We start from the raw sequence: 21,095 nt of genomic DNA, 5'->3' as shown, positions 1-21,095 counted from the left end.
TTGGGACCGTGATCTCTTCTGGCACTATAGATGTTACCCTAATCCATATAACTCTCACACGCGTGAACTCACACAGAAAAACGATAAAAGACAAAAACACAATCTCTCCCTTTGGCAAACACTATCTCTCCCCTCGGTGAACGCTTTTCATAAAGTGGTCTCGCCATAGCTGACCCCTCTGTCCTCACCCTCAAAGGAAATTTTCATGACGCCTTTGAAGGATGAGCCTGGGAGCTTACATTTATAACTTTGCTAGATGCTAAAAATCATGGACTCAATAAAGACACTGGCTTTATGGCTCATTACGACAATCTGTAACTCACTAACTCCCATTTTTGTCCTATAACTGCAGAGGTGTTAACTGCCGACTTCACCTTGAATGGTCCTTTGTAATAACTTCTTGTGCGTGGGTGGCCAGTGACCCGGCTGTTTGGGGAGGCTAGCCCTTGGCCCCTCCTCTTCTGCCTCCCTCCCCCCCTCCCCGGGAGCCAAGAGAACCCCCACGGCAGCCCCAGTGCCGGGCTGCTGGGGAGGTGAGGCGCCAGGCCCGGTTCTCCAGGTAGCACCACCTCCAGCCCTGGTGCTCCAGGCGCCACGGCCCGCTCCGGGAGGCCAGGCAGCGCAGCCGCAGTAGCACCAGCCCTCCTGACTCCCTGCTGGAGGCAGGTCAGCCAAGGCAGAGCGGGAACTGCAGGAGGGGGCCTGGTCTTGGGGGCAGAGTGTGGGCAGGGCCATGCTAGGCTGTTTGGGAAGGCACAGCTAACCCTTGCCTACAATACCCGCCGCCCATGTCCTTGTGCTAAACAATCTCTCCCACCTTGTATTTAGCTGTGACACTGAGTACCTTTCCCAGCCCTGAAGAAGCTCAAAAGTTTCTCTTTCACCAACAGAAGATGGTCCAATAAAAGATGTTACCTCACCCACCTGGTATCTCTAATATTATAAAGTGACTCTTTGGAACACAGGAGTCCTCCATGCTAGTTCAACCTGCTTATCCCCTCCAGGTTGGTATTCTGGCTCTCACCACTCTGGATTAGACCAGCGATCCTTTCTAGTCTGGTATCCGATCTGGTGCCACACTGCATCAGACTCTTGGTCCTATCTACTCTGGTGGCTATAAGTGATGGCAAACTCATCAGATCTTTTTTCCTGTCTATTCTGATAGTCCATCTCCTGCAGTGGTTTAGAACCTGCTACCTCACTCCACTTGCCCCCTTTAATGCACCTTGGCTGGGATCCAGGCTGTCTGAGAGTGGGGTTAACCATTCCTGATCACTTATACACTCACAAAGAGTTGATTACATAGCAGGAGCTGTCCCCAGTTACCCAACAGAGGCGCTTGAGCCTGGAGGAACAAGGTGCAGTTTCTTGGCTCTGCAGCAGTGGGCAGAAAGGAACCACTCCCCTAGATCTGTTAGGTCAGCAGATTCTTGTGCCTCTGAACAGTGAGCCACGTGCATAGTGTTTGCCCAGAGACCAGGCCCTATCTAGTGTAGCTATACAATTACCGCTTCGTAGCACAATGGGGTACTGATCTTGGCTGAGGCCTTTGGGCTCTACTCTAATATGAATGAGTAACCCCCCGAATAGGCCCCTCAAAATAGAATCTCCATTTAAAAAGCCCATGTGCATATCACCTAACCACGATTGATGAGCAGACACAGACATAGGTGGTGTTTCTGAAACACAAGTTTCTATAAAAGCTTGCAGGTTTGGTTTTACAAATCTGAAATGTTCAGCCAGATCTGCCCTGCCACTGTGTCTTTGAAGAATCTACTATTAAAAAGCCCATATTGGGAATGAAAAACTATGTTTAGGGACAGAAAAAAGTGGACCATGACCCTTTGAAAAGTCTGAGTCTGGATTCTGTGCCTAGACAGTCAGGTTGCTCTCAGCCTGGTTTTTTTTGTTTTTGTTTTATTATCTCTGGCTTTTGATCATTACATTTCCCTCCCCATGGTGACTTTTGACCTGTTTTCTTCATGGTTGCTATGCATGTTGCTTGGGGTAAGATCATTTCTGTAGTTTCCTAAATGACTGGAACTGAGGCCCTCCTCCCCCTTAGGAAAATAAAACCAATTGTGGCCCCACTTCAGCTCTGCCATACATCTTAGCTACACATCTTAATGCATGCATCTTCAATGCATGCACTCTCTGTGCATTGTGAAATATTGCTGTTGATGTTAATGTGATGCTTCCTCTCCTTCCTTATGTGCTTTAAGCAGTGAATTAGTGATATTGACATTTAAAGCATCATTAGTAGCATCTGAGTGAGTGCCTTTTGAAATGACGGGAGCAATCACATCTCAGAGCACTTGTTTCAGGCTCTCTGCAAACTCAGGCACTTATTGCTGCATCAGTTATACACAGATCATTGTTTGGAGGTTTTCTTTGCAACAATAGCTGGTCACTTCCCCTTTATTTTAATGAAAACTGAGTCACTGAAGGATAACTGACAGATCTTTCAGAGTAGCAGCCTTGGTAGTCTGTATCCACAAAAAGAAAAGGAGTACTTGTGGCACCTTAGAGACTAACAAATTTATTTGAGCATAAGCTTTTGTGAGCTACACCTCACTTCATCAGATGGCATGCATCCGATAAAGTGAGCTGTAGCTCACGAAAGCTTATGCTCAAATAAATGTGTTAGTCTCTAACGTGCCACAAGTACTCCTTTTCTTTTGACAGATCTTTATGTGCACACAAATGAGGCGATGTGCCTTACGCTGCAAAATGCTGCTCTCTATGAGACATTGTACTCAACAGAACTCAACCACTGGGCTTTGGATCAGGCCCCAAATCCTCCATGTATTACTCATTAAAGGGGGAGGGGTAATAAAACTCGGGCTTTTGCCCTTTATGTTTTATGGTAAGAAGAGGGCTTGAAAGGAGTTTTGTGTTGCCTGTTCGTTTTGAATTCTTATTGGACTGAATTATCTTTTCGCCCAGATATTTGCAGGGCAATTGAATTAAATAGAGCTTTAAACAGCCTGAATAAATAAATAAAAAACCCCTTCCACAATTGTCACATCCTTTGTACCTGTGATGTTGTCCAACCACCCTGTTATTCAGTGATCCATAGAGTCTTCCAGGGGAGACAAGATGTGAATTTCTAGTGCAAAACCCAGTGGCAATGAGGAAGAATTTCAGGCCTTTATCCATCGCAAACAAGCTAGAAAAGGGCAAAAGCCCCATTAAGAGTTTCCTTGGCAGGTCACTTGTAGGAATGAATTCTGGAGGAACTCAGCAGCTTGCTTGCTAAGTAGTGTTTATCCTTAGTAACAGTTTTATTGCAGTGGCACTTAGGGACCAAGCCCCATTGTGCTGGCCACACCTGTATAGAGAGAGAGAGAGATTCTGCACAGCTGAGCAACGACTAACTGTAGAAAGCACCATTCAAAACAAGAATGGATTCTTGTGTGGATGCTGCATCTCCCTGACATGCTGTTCAGGGCCTGTATTGGACTGAACTCTTAGGCTCCTGTGTGTTCTGTTGGCTCTTATAAGCTAAGCAGGGTCAAGGCCAGTCAGCACTTGGATGGGAGACAGTCCAGCAAAATCCAGATGCTGCCACCAAAGCAAAAAAAAAAAGAAAGCCGTCCCTGAAGCGCACGCGGGGTTTAAGATCTGTGTGCGCACACACCTGCACACAGCTTAGGGGGAACAGGGGGTGCCATTTTAGGGGGTCCCAGTGGATAGGGCAGTGGACTGAGACTCGCAAGATGTGGGGTCAGTTCCCAGCTCTGCCATTTATTCCCTGCGTGAGCTTGGGCAAGTCACTGTGCCTCAGTTCCCCATCTTTATGGGAGTAATAACCCTTCCTCTCCTCCCACCCTGTGTCTTGTCATAGAATCATAGAATACCAGGGTTGGAAGGGACCTCAGGACTATCATCTAGTCCAACCCCCTGCTCAAAGCAGGGCCAATACCTAATTTTTGCCCTAGATCCCTAAATGGCCCCCTCAAGAATTGAACTCACAACCCTGGGTTTAGCAGGCCAATGCTCAAACCACTGAGTTTATCCCCCTGGTCAGTTTAGGCTGCAAGGGCTGCCAGGCAGGCACTATTCTGTATGATGCGTACAGTGTCTAGTGCAATGCGGTCCAAATCTCAGTTGGGCCTCGAGGTGCTACTGGAATATAAACAGGAGAACACTGACCGTCCATCTGCTTGTGCTTGCTGACAGTCCTGCTGTGCGGTTTGCATGGTCAGGGGTGTGTTAATCCCAGTTCTCTGGCCATTTTCCAGTTGGGCTGCTCCCTAAATTTTCTCTGCTGTGTCAACAGGTTCCAAGATCCTTCACTTCCTGTCCCAACCTGTTGTGCAGTGTTGCTGTTAAACAGCTGCCCCATTTCACTCCAGAGGTGGCTGCATTTCAGAGGTGGATGCAGCATTTCCCCCTATGTAGTTGTGTGATCTCTAGCTGAGCAGTTCAATGGACAATGTCAGTTTCTATTTATAGCTCACTGAGGCTGACATGCTCTCTGACCCATGCGGAGGAGAGGGGGCCAGCTCGGGGGTCTCGCAGGGCAGCTGTGCAGTCATGCACACTCAAATGCTGCAGAATCCTTCATCCCAGTGCAGAATGCTAGCAGGGCTCTGGTTTCAATGTATCCCCTTGCAGAGCTCTCTAGGTCCTTCCAAATCTCTCCCCAGAGCTAGGTGTAATCACCTATTGTACTATGGGCCTAATTTCCCTAGCTGGAATCCCAGGCAGGGATTAGTTATAGAAACAAGACTGTTGGACCCAGTGTTTAGGAGGAGATCCTAAATTCCATCACCCACTCACTGCAAGGCAGGGGAGAAGGACTCAGGCGATCTGGGTTCTAATCCCCCCTTTGGCACTGATCAACTGTAGCCCCTTGCCCCAGTCACTTGTCTCTGCCTGTTTCCCCTCTCACCCGCTGTCTGGTCTGTTTCGGATGTTAGTGCTGCAGGGTGCAGGGACTGTCTTTCACTGTCTGTGCAGTGCCCAGCACCACAAGGACATGATCGCAGCTGAGAACTTTGCTCCAATAATACAAATCAAGTGACCTTCCCTACATCCTGCATTGTGGGGAGGGGAAAAAGGCAAGCAAAAAGAGGTAAGGAATGGAGATAGAGTAGGTCAGAGGCAGGAAAAGAAACAGTGCAGATAAAAGCAGGACTAAAAGCACAGATGAGAGAGAGTAAATGTCTTGAAGAAAGAGGCTTGGAGGTAGAAATAACCCAAAGAGTTTGCAACACTGGACTGCAAGTTCTTGGGGGTAGCTCCCCACACGAAAGGGCCCTGATCTCAGCCGAGCAGGGCCTGTCTCTTGGTGTGTGTCTGGGCAGTGCCTGGCACAGTGGGTCCCTGATCCCAACCCTCCCCTTACACTAATAACAATCCTGGCTGCCTGAGCTGGAAACATTGTGTTTATCACAGGCAGAGGAGCTGGGGACCTGGCTGGGCCAAACTCAAGTGGTGCTGTGACCCCAAGTGCCAGGCTCCATTAACACCAGTCTCACAGCTGGGGAGATGGGTGTGTTGGGGCTCCTGGGCCCAGAGGTTCAGGCTGCTGGTGGGGTGGGGGAGTGCCTACGAGAGGAAGAGGAGGGTCAGGTGAAGCGGTCCCTCCCCTCGTTTTACTGCAGCAGCCCCCGTTTACACAGGTGTAAGTCAGGCCACATGCTGCCAGACTGGGGGGGGGGGGGTGAGCACCCTGGCCCGTGCCTGCCTGGGGCCCGATCAGTGCCCGCTCCGCCCGCAGCCCACACCTAGCTGGCTCAGCCCCGACGGGCGCCTGGCCTGGAGCCGAGTATCTCGTGCAGGCAGGGCTGGGCAAGCGGCCCAGGGGGAGGGGAGGGGAAGGGAAGGGAAGCCGGAGCCAACCTTGCCAGATGTGGGAAAGGGGACGAGGGGGTGCTGCGCCTCCCCCCGCCACGCCTGCCAGCGACAGGGCGGCTGTGCTTGGACCCTCCCACTCCTGCTGCTCCCCCGGTGCGGTGCCTCTGCCCGCCGTGGGGAGGGGGAAGCTCGCTCCGGCGCTCGCTCTCACACGCCCGCTGCTGGGGGGACCGGAGAGCTGCGCCCTGCGGGTGGCGCATCGGTGCGCGGGGGTCCCCCCCTTCCCCAGCTCGTGGAGCGTCCCCAGCCCGCCGGGGAGGAGGAGAGGGCCCGGGGCGGCCAGCATGCAGTAGCCCTGGGCGGGAGGAAGGAAGGGGCTCCGGACGGGAGACGCCTGTCATGTTGGCCGGGCTGCTCCTGGGGGCTGCCTGTGTGTCCCTGGTCCTCCCGGGCAGCCCGGGCAGAGCCTATCCCGGCAGGAAGAAGGCGCCCAGCTTTGCCGCGGACAGGTACCGACCCCAGCCCCCATGCCGGGGGCAGCCAAGTCCCAGGCACCCGGCAAGGCGGCGGAAGCCGCCCGGTGCCGCGGAGGTCAAGCCAGGCAGCGGAGCGTGGCCCCAGCGCCTGGGTCTGGCTGTGCCACCACCCCCGCGGGAGGGGGGAGCTCGGGGTCCGCCTGTTCCGCACGCCGCGGAGTGAACCCCGTGCCTCGTGTCCGGCTGCCCCCTGGGCGTGTGTCCGTGCGCGGGGCGTGTCAGCGTGGGAGCGCTGCGCCTGGCTCTATCTCGCTGCCCGGCGCCTGTCCTGTGTGTGCAAGGCTCGGGCCCTTTTTCTCTCTGTGTGTGTCTGGCCAGGGGCGGGCTCTGCCCTTCCCGTCCGTCTGTCTGTCCGGGGCACACTCCTGGCCTTTGCGCCGGGTGTGTGTGTAGAAAACTCAATCTTCCTGCGTCTGTCTATCCATGTGTGATCGCCATGCCTCACTGCGTCCTGTGTGTGTCTGTCTGTCCCTCTCAGTGTCTTGTCTCCCTGTGGGTCTGTCTGTGCCTTTCCCCTTTGCTGGTCTGTCTAGGTCACACACTAGGCCTTCGCTCTGTGTGTGTGTGTGTGTTACCCACCATCTGTCTGCCTGCATGTGTTTGGGTCTGGGTCACACTCCAGGTTTTTGCTCTGTGATGTGTGTCGCTGCACTGTTGCTTCCTGCCAGGGCAGGGAGAAGGATGAGGGAATCCTGGGCTGCCCTTCCCCCAGCAGTTCCTGTTGGGAGCAGAGGGGATGTCAGTCCCAGGACCCTGTTCCCCTGCATAGAGCTCACACTCTTGGTCTCCTAGAGGCAGCTCCCAGTGGGGCCCTGGTGGAGTCACAGCCTCAGGAAAGCAAGGGCTCCAGGGAACATGGAAAGCCAAGCAGCCCCAGGCCTGCATCCTGCTGACTGGTGCTAACCCCCATGGGGCCTTAGTTGGGTCTCTGCCCAGAGGGGCCATCCCTGCATCTGCAGCAGGAGGAGAGGTGGGGGCAGCTGGTCCTTCCCACGCTGCCGTATATACTCCCTGAACCTTTGTTCTGGGGCCACTCTCACCATCCTGAAGTCCTGACCCAGAGAATCTCATGTTTCTCTCCTTCCCAGGCACCGTGTGGGGCCGCATGTTTGCCTCTCGGGCTTCGGGAGTGGATGCTGCCCCGGGTGGATGCCATCCCCAGCCAGCGGGCAGTGCACTCTGCGTGAGTATCCTGTGCCCTCCATGACCCACCACCCCCACCTGGTACCTGCAGCACAGACTGTGCTTCCCCTATCGGCCCCCAGGTGCCCGGTACTCTGCCTCTCCATGGCAGAATGGCACCCTGGGGAAGGGCGGGGGGCGGTAATAGCAACCACTGACCAGGCCACCCATGGGAGAAACGCCCATCATGGCTCCTATCCCTCCTCCCATCACCGAGAGGGGGCCGTATTCACCCGCTTCCACAAGAGATCCATTCCCCGTCCCCCGACTGCTTCCTTCATGTGTCCCCACCATTCCCTGTCGCCAGCGGCCAATGCTCTCCCATGGGATCTGCAGTCTGTCTGTCCAGCAGGGGGTTGAGAGGCTCTTTCCAGGCAGTGCCTGCTTTCCCCATTGGCCCATGCCAGGCTGGGTGTGTAAGCTGTTGCCCAGGGTGGAGATGTCACAGTGGGGTCCCTCTGTCCTGACTGGCATCTCTCCTGGATCCTCTCCCACAGCACTCTGCTCCTTCGGCTGTGGCAGTGGCTGGTGCATCGCCCCCAACGTCTGCTCCTGCCGGGACGGAGAGCAGGGCATCACCTGCCCAGGTAACCAGATCCCCTCGCTGAATGCTTGTGGCCCTTTATCTGCAGCCAGAGCCATTCATAGGAGAAGGGCACTGTCTAGGGCTAAAACCGGGGGGCTGGGAGGCCTTGTGAGGCTGAGCCATCCATGCAGTTGAGTGGTAACATGGTGCCTGTGTGAGCGGCTGCAGCAATGATGGCATAGATTGGCCTGTCCCCAGGGCAGAGAGCCACAAACGGCGGCCCTGCTGCCAGGCTGCAGTTCCCAGCTCCCCTTTGGAATCAGAGCCCAGGGCTGCCCATCTCCAGTGAGGGAGTGAGGGCTGGGTCCCAATGGCTGGAGAGGGTCTGACTCCACAAAGCACTATGTGCTGGGAGTAGCGGGGGGCCTCAGAGTGGCGCTGGGAAGCTGTGACCCGGCAAGGGGCTGCAGGCAGCGGCGTGGCTGTCAGTGGGTTTCTGCGCCGGTGTTGTCAGTACGTAGTGCAGGCAGCGGGCTCCCAGGGCAGTTGCCAAACCCTGCTCCAATCGCGGTGCCTGTCTCAACGAGCCAAGACAAACAGAGGTGCGGGCAGGTACAGTGAGGGGCCATCTGCCAGGGGAGGACCCAGCTGACTGGGAGTCTAAGGAAGAACGTGGGTGGGGTGGTGGGGAGTGGCTGGGGAGCCGGAGCTGGCTCCTAGCTCGGGGACAGAGGGCTGGGTGTGCAGAGGACACCCGCTCACCCAGAGGAGATCCTAGAAGAGAGTCACCTGTGAAGCCCAGGCCCGGTCTCTGGGTGGTGCCACCATGCAGCATGCTCATGGAGAGCCAGTGGGGACCAGAGGACTGTCCAGATCCAGCAGCTTCCACTTTCTATTAACTGCAGCTGAGGCCAGGGCTAGGCCTGAGCCCATCTTCTCCATGGGCAGGGTGACACTGGAGCTCCCTGTGCCCAGTGACCCTCATGCTGCAGCGTTGATCTCGCCTCCCTGGGTCTCTGCTGCCCCCCGCGATCCTGACTGGACCCTCAGCCTGCTGCCGTGTGTGTTTCAGATCCGCCCAGTGCCTGCGGGGAGTACGGCTGTGACCTTGCCTGTAACCATGGTGGCTGCCAGGAGGTGGCCCGTGTCTGCCCGCTGGGTTTCTCCATGGCGGAGACGGCCAACGGCGTGCGCTGTACGGGTGAGCACTCGCCAGGCCACCCACCGTCAGGCTGAGCCCCGATCAGAGCCCAGGAGGACTGTGAGCGGAGGGGTCTGAGTGCCAGCTGGCATGAGCAGCAATGCAGCCATGCACAGCATGCCAGGGTGGCAGAGGGCGACCTGCACCCACCTGGGGTGTAGTGACCAGGCCACAGACAGAGGTGGATGAGCCTGCTTTAGTCTCGGCTAGCAGAGCTGGGTATTTTCCCTCTGGCATTAGAGGCTTGTCCCATCCATTGGTCCCAAGTTCAATCCCCACTGACGATGACCCAGCCAGGGCATGAACTCCTCGCCCAGAGAGCTCCCCCATCCCTGCCTGATTCTCCCCAGGAAAGGCTGGATCTGCTGGCTGGGACAGGAGTGCCACTTTCTCCTTACAGCTGATCTATGGGCTCCCTTAGCATCCCTGCTGGAGTGCCATGTTCCCTCAGCCGTACACAGGACTGGCTGTGCATGTGTGTCCATGGGAGTGGCCGGGTGCCCTCTCCTCCCTAGACCCCTCTGCCAGGTGGCCCTGTCTCTCTCCTAGACATCGACGAGTGCCTGAGCGCCTCCTGTGAGGGGCTGTGCGTCAACACCGAGGGAGGCTTTGTGTGTGAGTGTGGCCCAGGCATGCGGCTCTCCGCCGACCGGCACAGCTGCCAGGGTGAGTCCCTGGGCTTCAGGGCGCAGAACGAGGGATCAGAGAGAAAGGTGGGGGTGGGGACTGGGCCGAGTGGCTGGTACTGGTGTGTGTAGGGAGGGTGGTGGGAGCTCTGGGGAGTTGTGGGGAGCGGCTGTCTCATCCTTTCCTCTTCCAGATACAGACGAGTGTCTGGCCACCCCGTGCCAGCACCGGTGCAAGAACAGCATCGGCAGCTATCGGTGCTTCTGTCGCCCCGGCTACCACCTGCACAGCAACCAGCACTCCTGCCTGGGTGAGTGCCTCCTCCTCCTCCTGCTGATCTGGCCCTCCCCATCCCTCCTGAGAAGCCCCTCCTCCCTCCCCACCCAGCCCTGCCCCTTCTCAGACCCCCACCTCCAGTAAGGCTTTGGTTCCAGAGTGCTGCCCAGTCAGTGATACTCCCCCAGGCTGGGGAAGAGCTGCATGCTGGTATCCCCACACTACCACCAGTGGGGCAGCAGAGACACTGAGGGGTGAAGGGGTTTCCTCATGGCCATGGCAAAGTACCTAGAAGTGGGAGGGCTCAGTGGCCAGAGCAAAGATCAGGCCCTCAGTGCATTGGAGCCACTAGGTAGCAGCCGAGCAGATGTTCAGCCCAGCCCCATGTGGTGGGAGCATTCAGGAGGAACGGGGAAAATGGCCCCTTCGGCTGAGATTGTTCTGGCTTCTCCCTGATACAGAAGGGGGAATCCTGGCAGTTAAGGTTCCGCTGTCTCCCTCTTTAGTGAACCGAGCAGGCGTCCTCCCTGGCCTATTCCTGTCCCGTTCCCCGCCATACGGCCCTGTGTCACTGCAGTGACTTGAGCGTTGTCCCACCCAGCTCACCCTGCTGCGGGAGGAGAGGGAATGAGGCCTTGGGGTCATCTATTATTGCCGATTTGTGTTGTGGTAGCAGCCAGCAGTCTAACTCCTAGACCAGGCTTCCGTGGCGCTGGGGGCAGGACAGACCCAGAGCAAGGAGATGGGCTCTGCCCCATGGAGCTCACAGTCTGAATCCCTTCATGGTGCCTTTTCAGAGCCAGGGTAGCTCCGAAAAGGATCAGAAAAGGCCTTGCTTTCCCCCGAGGTCCAGTGTGAGGTGCCCCCCACTGTCAGTCTCTGGGGTCACCCCAGGCTGACTCTGCCCCTTGGCCTGGCTGAGGGCCATCTCCAGATGGGCCTGAGATATCAGCGCATGGCGCTGGGGTGCCCGGCTTTGGGGGCTCCTGGTGAGTGGGCAGACAGGCTGGGTTGGTGGTGAATGCCCAGGCCTGGCCATCTCCCCAGTCCCAGCCTGTGTGGGGAAGGGCTCCACCTGGCTCCTGCCCAGACCCAGTGAGCAAGGACAGCCCCCGGGTCCCCTGCTCTCCCTCGCAGCTGGTGCTGCTGCCGGGCACTGACGCCTGGCTCTGCCACTCCCAGATGTCAATGAGTGCCGACGGCCCAGTGAGAGGCGCCCCTGCCAGCACGCCTGCCACAACACGCCAGGCAGCTTCCTGTGCACCTGCCACCCTGGCTACCGGCTCAGCGGGGACAGGGTGTCCTGTGAAGGTAAGGATGGGCCCCACTCCCACGCCTGTCGGGGGGGAGGGGCGCAAGCTTGCCCACGGTCCCCTGTTGTGGGGAGAGGGCTCTTCCCATTGGCAGAGTGGAGAGGGAGCGAGGGTCGGGCCCTGTGTTCCAGCTGTGGTCACGATTCGTGGCATGGGGAGGTTGTCCATGACAGGGGCTGTGGGTCAGGAGAACTGGACTCTGTGCCCTGCAGCACAGGCAGAGCTGGCATCCCTGGGCCTAGTAGTGTCTTCTCGGCATGTCCCACACCAGTCCCTGGGCCCCGCCCAGCTGCCCTGGCTCTCCCCAAAGAGCTCCGTGTTGTGTTTCCTTCCAGGTTTCCTGAAAACCATCCCGGCCCCGTCTCCCATCCTGCAGTCCCTGCAGCACCCCCCAACTCTGCTGCTGCTCCCTCCCGACTCTGGGGGACCCCTGCTGGCCCCCAGGGCCTCCCCTCCTTCCCAAGCTCCTGCCCCCAGCCCCCGGCCCCCTTCCTTGCTGACTGCCCCACCACACATATCCCCCTTGCTCCCGGCTGCCACTGCTGCCCCTGGTGCGTTCTCGCCACTGCCACCATCGCTGTTCCAAGGGGCAGTCCTGGTGCCCTCGCCTCGTCCTTCTGCTTCTCTGCCGCCCGCCCTCACCACCTCGCCTCCCCCTTGCTGGCACCAGGGGGCACTGCGGGAGCACAGCAGCCATTGGATGGAACCTGGGTGCCTGCAGTGTGCCTGCGAGGTACGTACCCTCCCACCGGCTCCCCGGCTCCCCCGGCTGCGCTCTGGACAGTCCCCCGCTAACCGGCCTGTCCCATTGCAGGGGGGCCAAGTGGTGTGTGAGGCGGAGAGCTGCCGGATTGCCTGTTCTCACCCGCTGCCCCCAAAGGACAGGGGTTGCTGCCCCAGCTGCACAGGTGAGACTCGCACCCCCTAGCCTCTCTGGTTCAGGCCCACGGGGTCTGTTGGGGTCACCGGAGCCTGAATGGTTCAGTCCCTGCTGGTTCCTGTCCCAGGTGTGGGTGGTGCCCAGCTGGCTGGGCTGTACGGCCGCTTCTTGGCGGTCTGTGTGGCTGCCCAGCTCAGCTGTGGCCCTGAGGGCATGGTGGGCAGGCTCATGATATCTCCCGCAAGTGGAGCGGCGAGCCCAGGCCCATGCCCCGTAGCCTCACGCTGCCCTTGCTTTCCCGTCTCTCGCAGGCTGTTGGCACGAGGGGGTCGCCCGGGCCGAGGGGGATGTGTTCTCTGTGGCTGACGGGAATTGCACAGTCTGCATGTGCCTGGTGAGCGTGGCACTGGCTAGGGGATCCAGGCACCTCTGGGGTCTCTGGGGAATGATGTGAGCTTGTTACCCAGACTCGGCTGGAGGGGATTCCCCAAGGAGCTTGTTCCCCAAGGAGCTTGTGACATCGGTGCCCAGGGAAGCGGGGAGCCAGAGGCTTCGTGAGGTCACTGTCCAGTTGACTGATTAGAAGTAGTGGCCAAGGTGACGTGGCCTCTCAGCTGGGTTTAGGGACAGAGACATGGCCCCTCAGCTGGTGGGCAGGGGCGGAGATGTGGCCCCTTGGCGGGGGGGATCAGACATGGCGACATGGCCCCCTCCGTGCGGGGTTGGACATGAGTTTAAATGAATACCCAGAGGAGGGGAGAGCTGCCCAGTACCACATCGGCACGGGGCCCTGGATCTGTCCCTGGCATTCCCTTTGGTTTCTCTCTCTTCCAGGCCGGCAATGTGTCCTGCATCTCCCCTGAGTGCCCTCCGGGCCCGGGCCCCTGCCCCAGCCCTGCCCAGGCCGACTGCTGCTCCTGCCAGCCAGGTGGGTCCCTCAGCAGCTGCACTGGTCCCTCTGACCCCCCCAGTTCTGGAGGCTATGCGGAGTTCCTGATGTGAGAGGGGTGCCCCATCAGCTGGGCCAATGGGTCTTGTATATCAGGGAGGAGGAGGATTTGGGGAGGTGGAGCCCAGCGACTGCTTCAGTGATGGGGCAACAATGACTACACAGAGAGTGTGTGGTCAGTGATAAGGCAGCATGTCCTACTGGTCAGAGCATGGGATGATAAGTCTGGCCTCCTGAGGTCTCTACCCAGCTGGGGGAACTTGGGCAAGTTGCTTAAGCTCACCGTGCCTCAGTTTCCCTGCCTAGAAATGGGGAGTGTGAACCTTGGGGTGGGCGGGTTGGGGGTTGGTTTGAGGCAGTTGGAGACTTGCACCCACGGGGCCTGTTTGGGAAGCCAGGGTCCCATTGTGTGACGGCTCCGGCTGGCCGCGTTTCCTGCCATCCCGGTACCAACCATCCCTTTCCCCCTGCAGCCATGTGCGATTTCCACGGGCGCACATATATTCACGGCGCCGAATTCGGCTTGGATGGAGACAACTGCACCACCTGCATCTGCCGGGTAGGCCTTAGCCCCCCCCCACCCCGCAGAGCTCCCTAGCACAGTGCAGGGGGGTCCTCACCACCTGAGGTCAGTGCCTGCTCCCACATCGCAGGGGGAAATGGCCGCTCCACCCTAGACCTAGGTGCCAGGGAAAGGCACGGCCTGTGGGGATGCCCACGCCAGGGTAGGAATGTGTGGGGCTGGCAGGAAGAGGGCCTTTTCTCCTAGGAGCCGGTGGGGAGGATGTGGAAAGGGAGTTTGGGCTGAAGCCAGGCTGCTTTGGTTGGAGCCAGTGGTGAGCTGGAGCTGGTTCGCACCGGTTTGCTAGAACTGGTTGTTAAATTTAGAAGCCCTTTAGAGGGGGGTTGGATGGGGCAGGAGTCCCGGGGGGCGGGGGTGGGCAACAACCCCCTCGTGGGGTGAAAAGGGAACCCGTTGTTAAGATTTTGGCAGCTCATCACTGGTTGGAGCCTTCTGCGTGAAAGCTCTGGCAGGGCCTGGGGTGCAGTGACAATGAGGAGGGAGAGGAAGGAGACGTGGGGCACCGCCCTGCCCCCTTTTTCCGCCAGCTCATGTGCTACATGTCTCTTCCCCAGAGTGGCGAGGTGGAGTGCTCCTTCGCGCCCTGTCCTGAGTTGGCATGTCCCCGCCAGGACTGGCTGCTGGCCCCGGGACAGTGCTGCTTCTCCTGCCAGGAGCCTGCATCAGTATCAGGTGAAAGCTTGTGCAGGGCCGTGCGCATGTGTGAGCGAGGGGCAGGGGCCTGTGTGTGTGACGGGCAGGGTGTTTTTGTCACGGGCAGGGGGATGGGCAAGGTGTGTGTATCATGGATGGGTAGGAATAGGGCTCTGTGTGTGTGTGTCACAGGCAGAGTGTGTGTCTATTATCTACTGTGCCAGGCCTTCTCATCTGCCCAGGGCCTGCCACCTCTCAGGCTTTGCCCACTGGGCTCCCTGCCCCTCTTCTCTATTCCCCATCTCTCCCATCGGCCCCAGCCCAGCTCTGAAGCTCTCACTCTCTCTCCCTGGCCAGGTTGCTTCGTGGATGACAATGGGGTAGAGTTTCCGATTGGACAGATCTGGTCTCCGGGTGATCCCTGTGAGTTATGCATCTGCCAGGTGAATGAGAACCTGCTCTACTTCACTCTCCTTACCTGTCCTCGCAGTATGCAGCCCACCCCCTCTGCCCTCTGCCCTGCGCTAGACTTTCCTGGCTTGGGCTGGCGGCCGAGCGCTGTACCTTATGGACATTGAACCCTTCAGAAGGACCCCACAGCTCTCTCCTGGTGTGTGCTCACCTGGCACTGAAGCGCAGCCCCCCATCGGGTGGACTGTGCCAGCACACAGCATCGATGGGCCAGGGCTGGCTGTGCAGGGCACTCAGCCAGGCCGTGTGTGCCGTGAGTTTCTGTCAAGTGCTTCTCTTTTGCAGGCAGACGGCTCGGTGAGCTGCAAGAGGACAGACTGTTTGGAGACATGTCCTCACCCCATTCAAATCCCTGGCCAGTGCTGCCCGGACTGCTCAGCAGGTAACCGGGCCTGGGTCCCCTCCCAGGGAGCCACCATCTGTAGTGAGAAGCATAACCCACCAAGAGCACCTCGCAGCAGGGTACCCCCAGGGAATGAGGAGCCACTAATCACTGAAGACCCAGGGACAGGGTAGCTCCCCCCTCCACGGTCCAGCCAGCCCTCATCCTCTCTGCTCAGACAGACATCAGCCAGGCCACTGAGTGCTCTTGGGGACATGGAGACCCAACCACCTCCTACAGGCCAAGCAGCCCTCAGATGGGAACAGCTTTCGGTCATCACCAGTGTGGGGCTGACTTTGAACCAGTGACCCAGCTGTGAATGGCTCTCTCTCCATCCCTTGAGCCTTTCTGGTGGAGAGGGCTCTGGGTGTGTCCCACACAGGTTCTGTCCCTGCTCCTGGTCTCTCCACTCTGCCAGGTGTGCCCTGGCCCCCTGGGAGGCGGTTGACTTTCTGGTGAGAGGTGTCATGATCATGCCTTTCCTTCTCTCTCCTCCCTGAAGGCTGCACCTACATGGGAAGGATCTTCTACAACAACGAAATCTTCCCTTCTGCCCTAGACCCCTGCCTCAGCTGCATCTGCCTGGTAAGGGCTTCACCTTCTCTCCAAGCATGTCTTTAGGAAAGGTCTCTCAGGTCCATTAGATCAAAGGGTCTAAGCCAAGGGGCTTTGTCCAGCCTAAGGCTGCACATTCAACTTCAGGCCTGGGGCTGCTCCAGATGTGCAGAGCATGGAGGCAGGCATCAAGGTCCCTGGACCAGGAAAGAAGAGTCCAGTGGGGTGAGGCTGTGAGTGAAAGATGCCATGGGGAACAGAAAAGGGTCCATGGGGGTTGTCTTCTGTGGGGAAAATGAGGTGAACACAGGTTTGAGGTCAGGCACTGTCTTTGAACTCAAACATTCTACTTTTGCTGTTGCTGTCCACGGAGAGTCCTGCTGATTGTCCTCCCTAGATGGCTCAGGGTGGGGAGAGGGTGGCTGGCTGGATGCTGTGGGTCTAGAGCAGAGGGAGTCTGGCTTGCCCTCCCTAGGTTGTCAAATGGGGGATTTTCCTCAGCAGAAAATTTCAACAAAAATGGAAAAAAATTGTTTTCTTCTAAGTTTTATGCAGAAAATTTCAATTTTTCAATGGAAACTGGAAAGCAGAAATATTTCAATTAAAAATGAAGTCTCTGTGCATCATGGGAGTTGTAGTTCGGTTGCTTCATACTCCCAGTCTCCTCTGTGGGCTGGGCTCCCTGGTTGGACTAATCTCCCATGCATCAGGGGAGGCAGTTGCATCATGAGAGATGTAGTCTAGGCAGGGAGTCCAGCCCAAAGAGAAGAATGGGGACATGAGGCAATTGAACTAACGCTCCTATGGTCAATACAAGAGCAGTTTCTAATCAGAATATTACGGTTTTTGGATATTCATTTTTTTGGATGAAAAATGGACGCTTCTTGCAAAAAGTTTCATTTTGTTGAAAACTCAATTTCCCATTTAAAAGCTGTTTCAAAGGAGAATTTCCCACCAGCCGTAGGCGGAACCCACTGTGTCTCCTGCCAGTCGTAGTCTCCCAGTCATCTGCCTACCTTGTGTTGCTGCTAAGGCAGAGTCCTAGTGTTGCTATTCTGTGTCCTACAGCTGGGCTCTGTGGCTTGCTCCCCTGTGGACTGTATCATCTTCTGTATGTATCCATTCCACCCGGAGGGAGAATGCTGCCCTGTCTGTTATGGTAAGCGCCACAGCCTTGGCAAGCCCCGGAGTTCTACCCTGGCTGCTTCCATACCACCGTGGGCTTCGACCACCTCTGATCTCACCACCAGGGGAAGGGGGTCTGGTGTGGTCAGTACTGGGATGGGAGATCTCACATGCTGGTGGGTCATCGCCAGCCCTGCATTGGGGGGCTCAGTAGAGGGTGAGTCCAGAGAGCTCCTCTGTGAGTCATTGCTGACCCCAATGCCCCTGTGCAGTACTAGGGGTGCTGTGCTGCTGAGGGAGGCATGGGGGCTCAGTAGAGGGTGCTTTCTTCTCACAGTCAGGACTGACCCCAGGGCGCCAGGAGCTGTGCTGCAGGGAGCAACGTGGGGTGTTGTGCTGCAGGGAGTGGGGTAGGTTACTCAGTAGAAGGCTTTCCCAGTGCATCAGGGAGGCTTGATAGGGGTGTTCTCCTCTTACAGTCAGCGCTGACCCCAGTGTCCCAGTGCAGAGCCAGGGGGACTGTGCAGTCTGATGTGCTTTCTTGTGGGTGAGTTGTAAAATGAAGGCCCTAACCACTTGTGGTCATGAAAACTCCCTTTGTACTTTAGTGAGGTTCAGGGTGTTGCCTTTGGGTAATTCCCCAAGCAGTGTGAATTAGGTACAACATTCAGCTTCACTTCCTGTCCTATACTCTCTTGTGCAGTGTTGCCGTAGGCTGCTAAACACCTGCCGCGTCCTCGTCTCAGAGGTGGCTGCAGGTCAGTGTTGGGTGAAGTGATTCTTCTGTTGTTGTTTGGGTTACAACAGTGCCTGGAGACCCTAGCTGAGATCAGACCCCATTGTGCTAGGCACTGTAACTACACACAACAACCTCTTCAGGGCAGGGACTGTCCCTAAATAGGCAAGGCAAATAAAGGGCAGGAAGAGAAACTGAGGCACGGAGTGGGGAAGTGACTTGCCCAAGGTCACCCAGAAGAGACAAGAATAGAACTCAGGTGTCCTGACTCCCAGCCTTGTGCGCTATCTACTTGGCCATACCACCTCTCCCCTTCTTCCACTCTGTCTCTGTGTGTGTGTGTTACTCTCACATCCGATCTCTATATAGTTACTGTAATGTTAAAGCTTGTCTCTCACCCTGGCCGGGTATCTGTCCCCTGCAGATTGTAACTACGAAGGCAGGAAGGTGGTGAATGGACAGACGTTCATACCAGAGGGTGAGCCCTGCATTCACTGCACTTGCCAGGTGAGCTGTGCCCCTCTCAGGGGAGGGAGCTGTTGGGGATTGTTCTGTGGGGACTGGATGAAGGATGGGAATGGGCATTACTCAGCATCATCCAAGAGTCCCGTGGACTGTGTTGCCATGAGTGTCTATCCTGTGAGGCCTCCAGGGGCTGGTGTGAGGGGACACTGGGCCCTGCTGGGAACTGCACTCTCGGGGGGCTGGTGTGATATGGGCCGAGGGGATGCTGGGAGCTGCACTCTCGGAGGCTGGTGTGATATGGGCCAAGGGGGTGCTGGAAGCTGCCCTTTGGAGGGCTGGTGTGATATGGGCTGAGGGGATGCTGGAAGCTGCCCTTTGGAGGGCTGGTGTGATATGGGCTGAGGGGACGCTGGGAGTTCCCCTTTGGCTCCTGTAGTGCGGCAGGCCTTTGCTTTGGACAAGGGTCCAGTGGGCCTGGGCATGACTGAAGGAAAAGCCAGAGGGTTGCTGGGGGTGTGGAGGCGCTGGCAGGCTCCTCGCCGTTCCCACAGATTGGGGTAGTTTGTCCCGGCCGGGCAGAGAGATGGGCAATGTGGGTGCTCACGGGGTGTCGTGTCTCACCCCTTCCTTTTCTCCCTCTCTCAGCTGGGGGAGGTGAGCTGCGAGAGGAGGTCCTGCGCCCAGTCCTGCACTGAACCCTCGGCGCTTCCTGCTGCCTGCTGCCCTGCCTGCCAAGGTAATAGCCCGCATGCCTGGCCTCCCCACCCCTGTGCCCTTGAGGTTGGCATGGGCCCTTCCCCCCGGCCCCGCCTACAGAGGGAGCTTTGCCCTTGTGGTGATGACCCTGAACAGGTTGCTGTCATGGACCGAAGCCAGGAGGGCTGGAGCGGAAATGTGATCCTCCGCTGCATGAGCTATGGAGCAGGCCCCTTCGTGCAGCATCAACAAGAGCTGACTCAGAACCTCTGTGTGTGGCAAGGCCACTAGAGGGGCATGGAGAGCAGGCCTGATGTGTGGGGTCCCTTGGCACCTCCAGCCCGTAGGGGCCCTGGGGTCAGTCACTGCAGCGCCTCCAGGTGAGGCTGTAACTGGGTGCCACTGTCTGGGGTGGGAGAGCCCCCGGGGTTAAGGTAGCCCTGTAGGACAAGCTCCCCAACCCTGCCTGAGGGGCATGTGTAGGGGAGCTCAGTGCCACGCTGTGGAGCGGGCATCCAGGCTTTGTGCCTGGGCTCCTGGGGCTCCCTAACCTCAGGCCCTTGCCGTACAGCACTCTGGCCTGCCCATGGGCCCCATGGCCCCAAACAGGTGGACCACAGCCATCGGGGAAGGCGCTAACGATGTCCCTGTCTCCATTAACCTCAGACACCCCAGTCCTTCGGGAGAGCAGCCTTGGCCCTGTCCACATGGACGACGCAGAGGTTGGGAAATCTGCATCCCGCAATCCCAGAGAGAACTCCATGGCCCAGCCCAGGGCCAGTGACTGCCGCCTCTGCCCCAGTATCCCGGCTCCTGCTTCTCCCAGCCCAGAGCGCCAGCTCCTTGCAGGAAGGAAAACGCTCCACTGGGATGCTGGGCCTGTGAACACGGCTGGGCCCCCTCCAGCTGGGCCAAGGTCCTTTGGATACCGTACGGCTCCCTCGGGTTCTTCTCTGCACCCCATCGTTCTGATGGAAACCTCTGGGCCGGGGACTGCAGTTCCAAGCCCCGATCAGCCCCCTTCACTCACCCCTGCAGGGCCCAGAACTGCCCTCCTGACCCTCACCCCCTTGGTCCCTGCTCCTCAGAAGCATTCTACGGTCCCATCAGAGGGAGCGGAGCCACCCCCGCGTGAGAAAAGCACTCCTATCCAGCCAGCTGCGTAGTACCCCTTGCCGAGGGGATGGGGAGTGCCCAGCCCGTCACAGCAGCGTGAGGAGGAGGAGGAAGCCGGCAGGAGTGATGAGCTTGATCGAGCAGGGGAGGGGAGGGAAAGGAGCTGTCACGTTGTTCTGAGCAACATGAATGGGAAGAACCACTGCCTCTTCCCCTGCCAGTGCCCTGCCCGCTCCCTCCCTGGATCCCGCTGGACAGCAGACGCCTCAGAAGGAGCAACGTGTGGGCGGCTCCACACTATGCTGGTGGAGAGGAGGCGGCTTGGCCCTGGCCCAGCTGCCTGAGCAATCTCAGGAGATGAGAGGTGCTATGATGCTCTGGGAGGACATGGTGCCTAGCTGAGGTACCATGACTCAAGATTTTCCAGGCATGTGTGAGCTGCCAGCCTCCTTACAGCCAAAGTGCGGGAGGAGATGGGGAAGGGCTGAGAGCATGCTGCAGCTCCCTGCATCGGGTGGGACGTGCCCACCTGGTCCCAAGGGACGATCCCTGTGCAGGGCTCCTGAGACAGGTGAATCTCCCCACCCTCTGGGGTGGTCCCTGCCTCAGCCAAGCCCAGAGCCCCTGGCTCCAGCCCCAAGATCTCCCGCCACTTCTTGCAGACTCGTGTTTAAATCTGAGAGCTGAGATTTCAAAACTTCCTAAGGAATTTGAACACCCAGTTCCCAACTGGGCATCCGGATCCCCTGGGCTGCTTTGCAATTCCCACCCTAGATTCCTTAGGGCTGCTGGGAGGTTTTCCCAAGATACCCCTGATGGACAGGTATCTGATCAGTCATCAGGGCCAGCCTCCCATTTCTATGGTGAATAGTAATAAAGTTTTCCCTTCTAATCCAAGTGTTCCCTGCTGCCACCTACAGCTGGCTCTGGCCATGGGGACGAGTGCTAACTGGGTGGGCTCAGCAACCCCAGAGTTGATACCCTTAATGGTGGGGTGATGGCCTGGAGGTGGCAGCTTCTTCCTCTCCTACCACCATC

At 57.8% G+C, this 21,095-nt stretch overlaps 1 protein-coding gene across 1 annotated transcript; it reads left to right on the top strand.

Moving 5' to 3' along the window:
- Positions 1-6,204: 6,204 nt before the first annotated feature.
- VWCE (von Willebrand factor C and EGF domains) lies at positions 6,205-20,798 on the top strand. The gene is made up of 20 exons (XM_077819852.1): positions 6,205-6,314; positions 7,430-7,524; positions 8,021-8,110; positions 9,122-9,250; positions 9,800-9,916; positions 10,071-10,187; positions 11,336-11,464; positions 11,802-12,199; positions 12,281-12,374; positions 12,658-12,740; positions 13,181-13,274; positions 13,769-13,854; positions 14,433-14,550; positions 14,869-14,954; positions 15,268-15,364; positions 15,867-15,949; positions 16,988-17,078; positions 18,205-18,287; positions 18,891-18,981; positions 19,608-20,798. Exons 1-20 carry the CDS (start codon positions 6,205-6,207, stop codon positions 20,105-20,107), a joined length of 2,691 nt encoding a protein of 896 aa, XP_077675978.1. The 3' UTR covers positions 20,108-20,798.
- Positions 20,799-21,095: the final 297 nt, after the last annotated feature.

This window comes from Eretmochelys imbricata, chromosome 6 (genome assembly GCF_965152235.1).
Source record: "Eretmochelys imbricata isolate rEreImb1 chromosome 6, rEreImb1.hap1, whole genome shotgun sequence".
In the NCBI taxonomy this organism is placed as follows: domain Eukaryota; kingdom Metazoa; phylum Chordata; order Testudines; family Cheloniidae; genus Eretmochelys; species Eretmochelys imbricata.
The sequence above is the reverse complement of the archived record's forward strand: the minus strand, read 5'-3'. Positions and strand labels throughout refer to the sequence as shown.

What these genes read in the sequence shown, in the direction of transcription:
- VWCE (XM_077819852.1), top strand. Translation starts at nt 6,205, where the DNA reads ATGTTGGCCGGGCTGCTCCTGGGGGCTGCCTGTGTGTCCCTGGTCCTC. An exon ending in GCCTGCAGTGTGCCTGCGAG is followed by an intron (nt 12,200 to 12,280) that starts GTACGTACCCTC and finishes GTCCCATTGCAG; the next exon opens with GGGGGCCAAGTGGTGTGTGA. An exon ending in GGAGCCTGCATCAGTATCAG is followed by an intron (nt 14,551 to 14,868) that starts GTGAAAGCTTGT and finishes CTCCCTGGCCAG; the next exon opens with GTTGCTTCGTGGATGACAAT.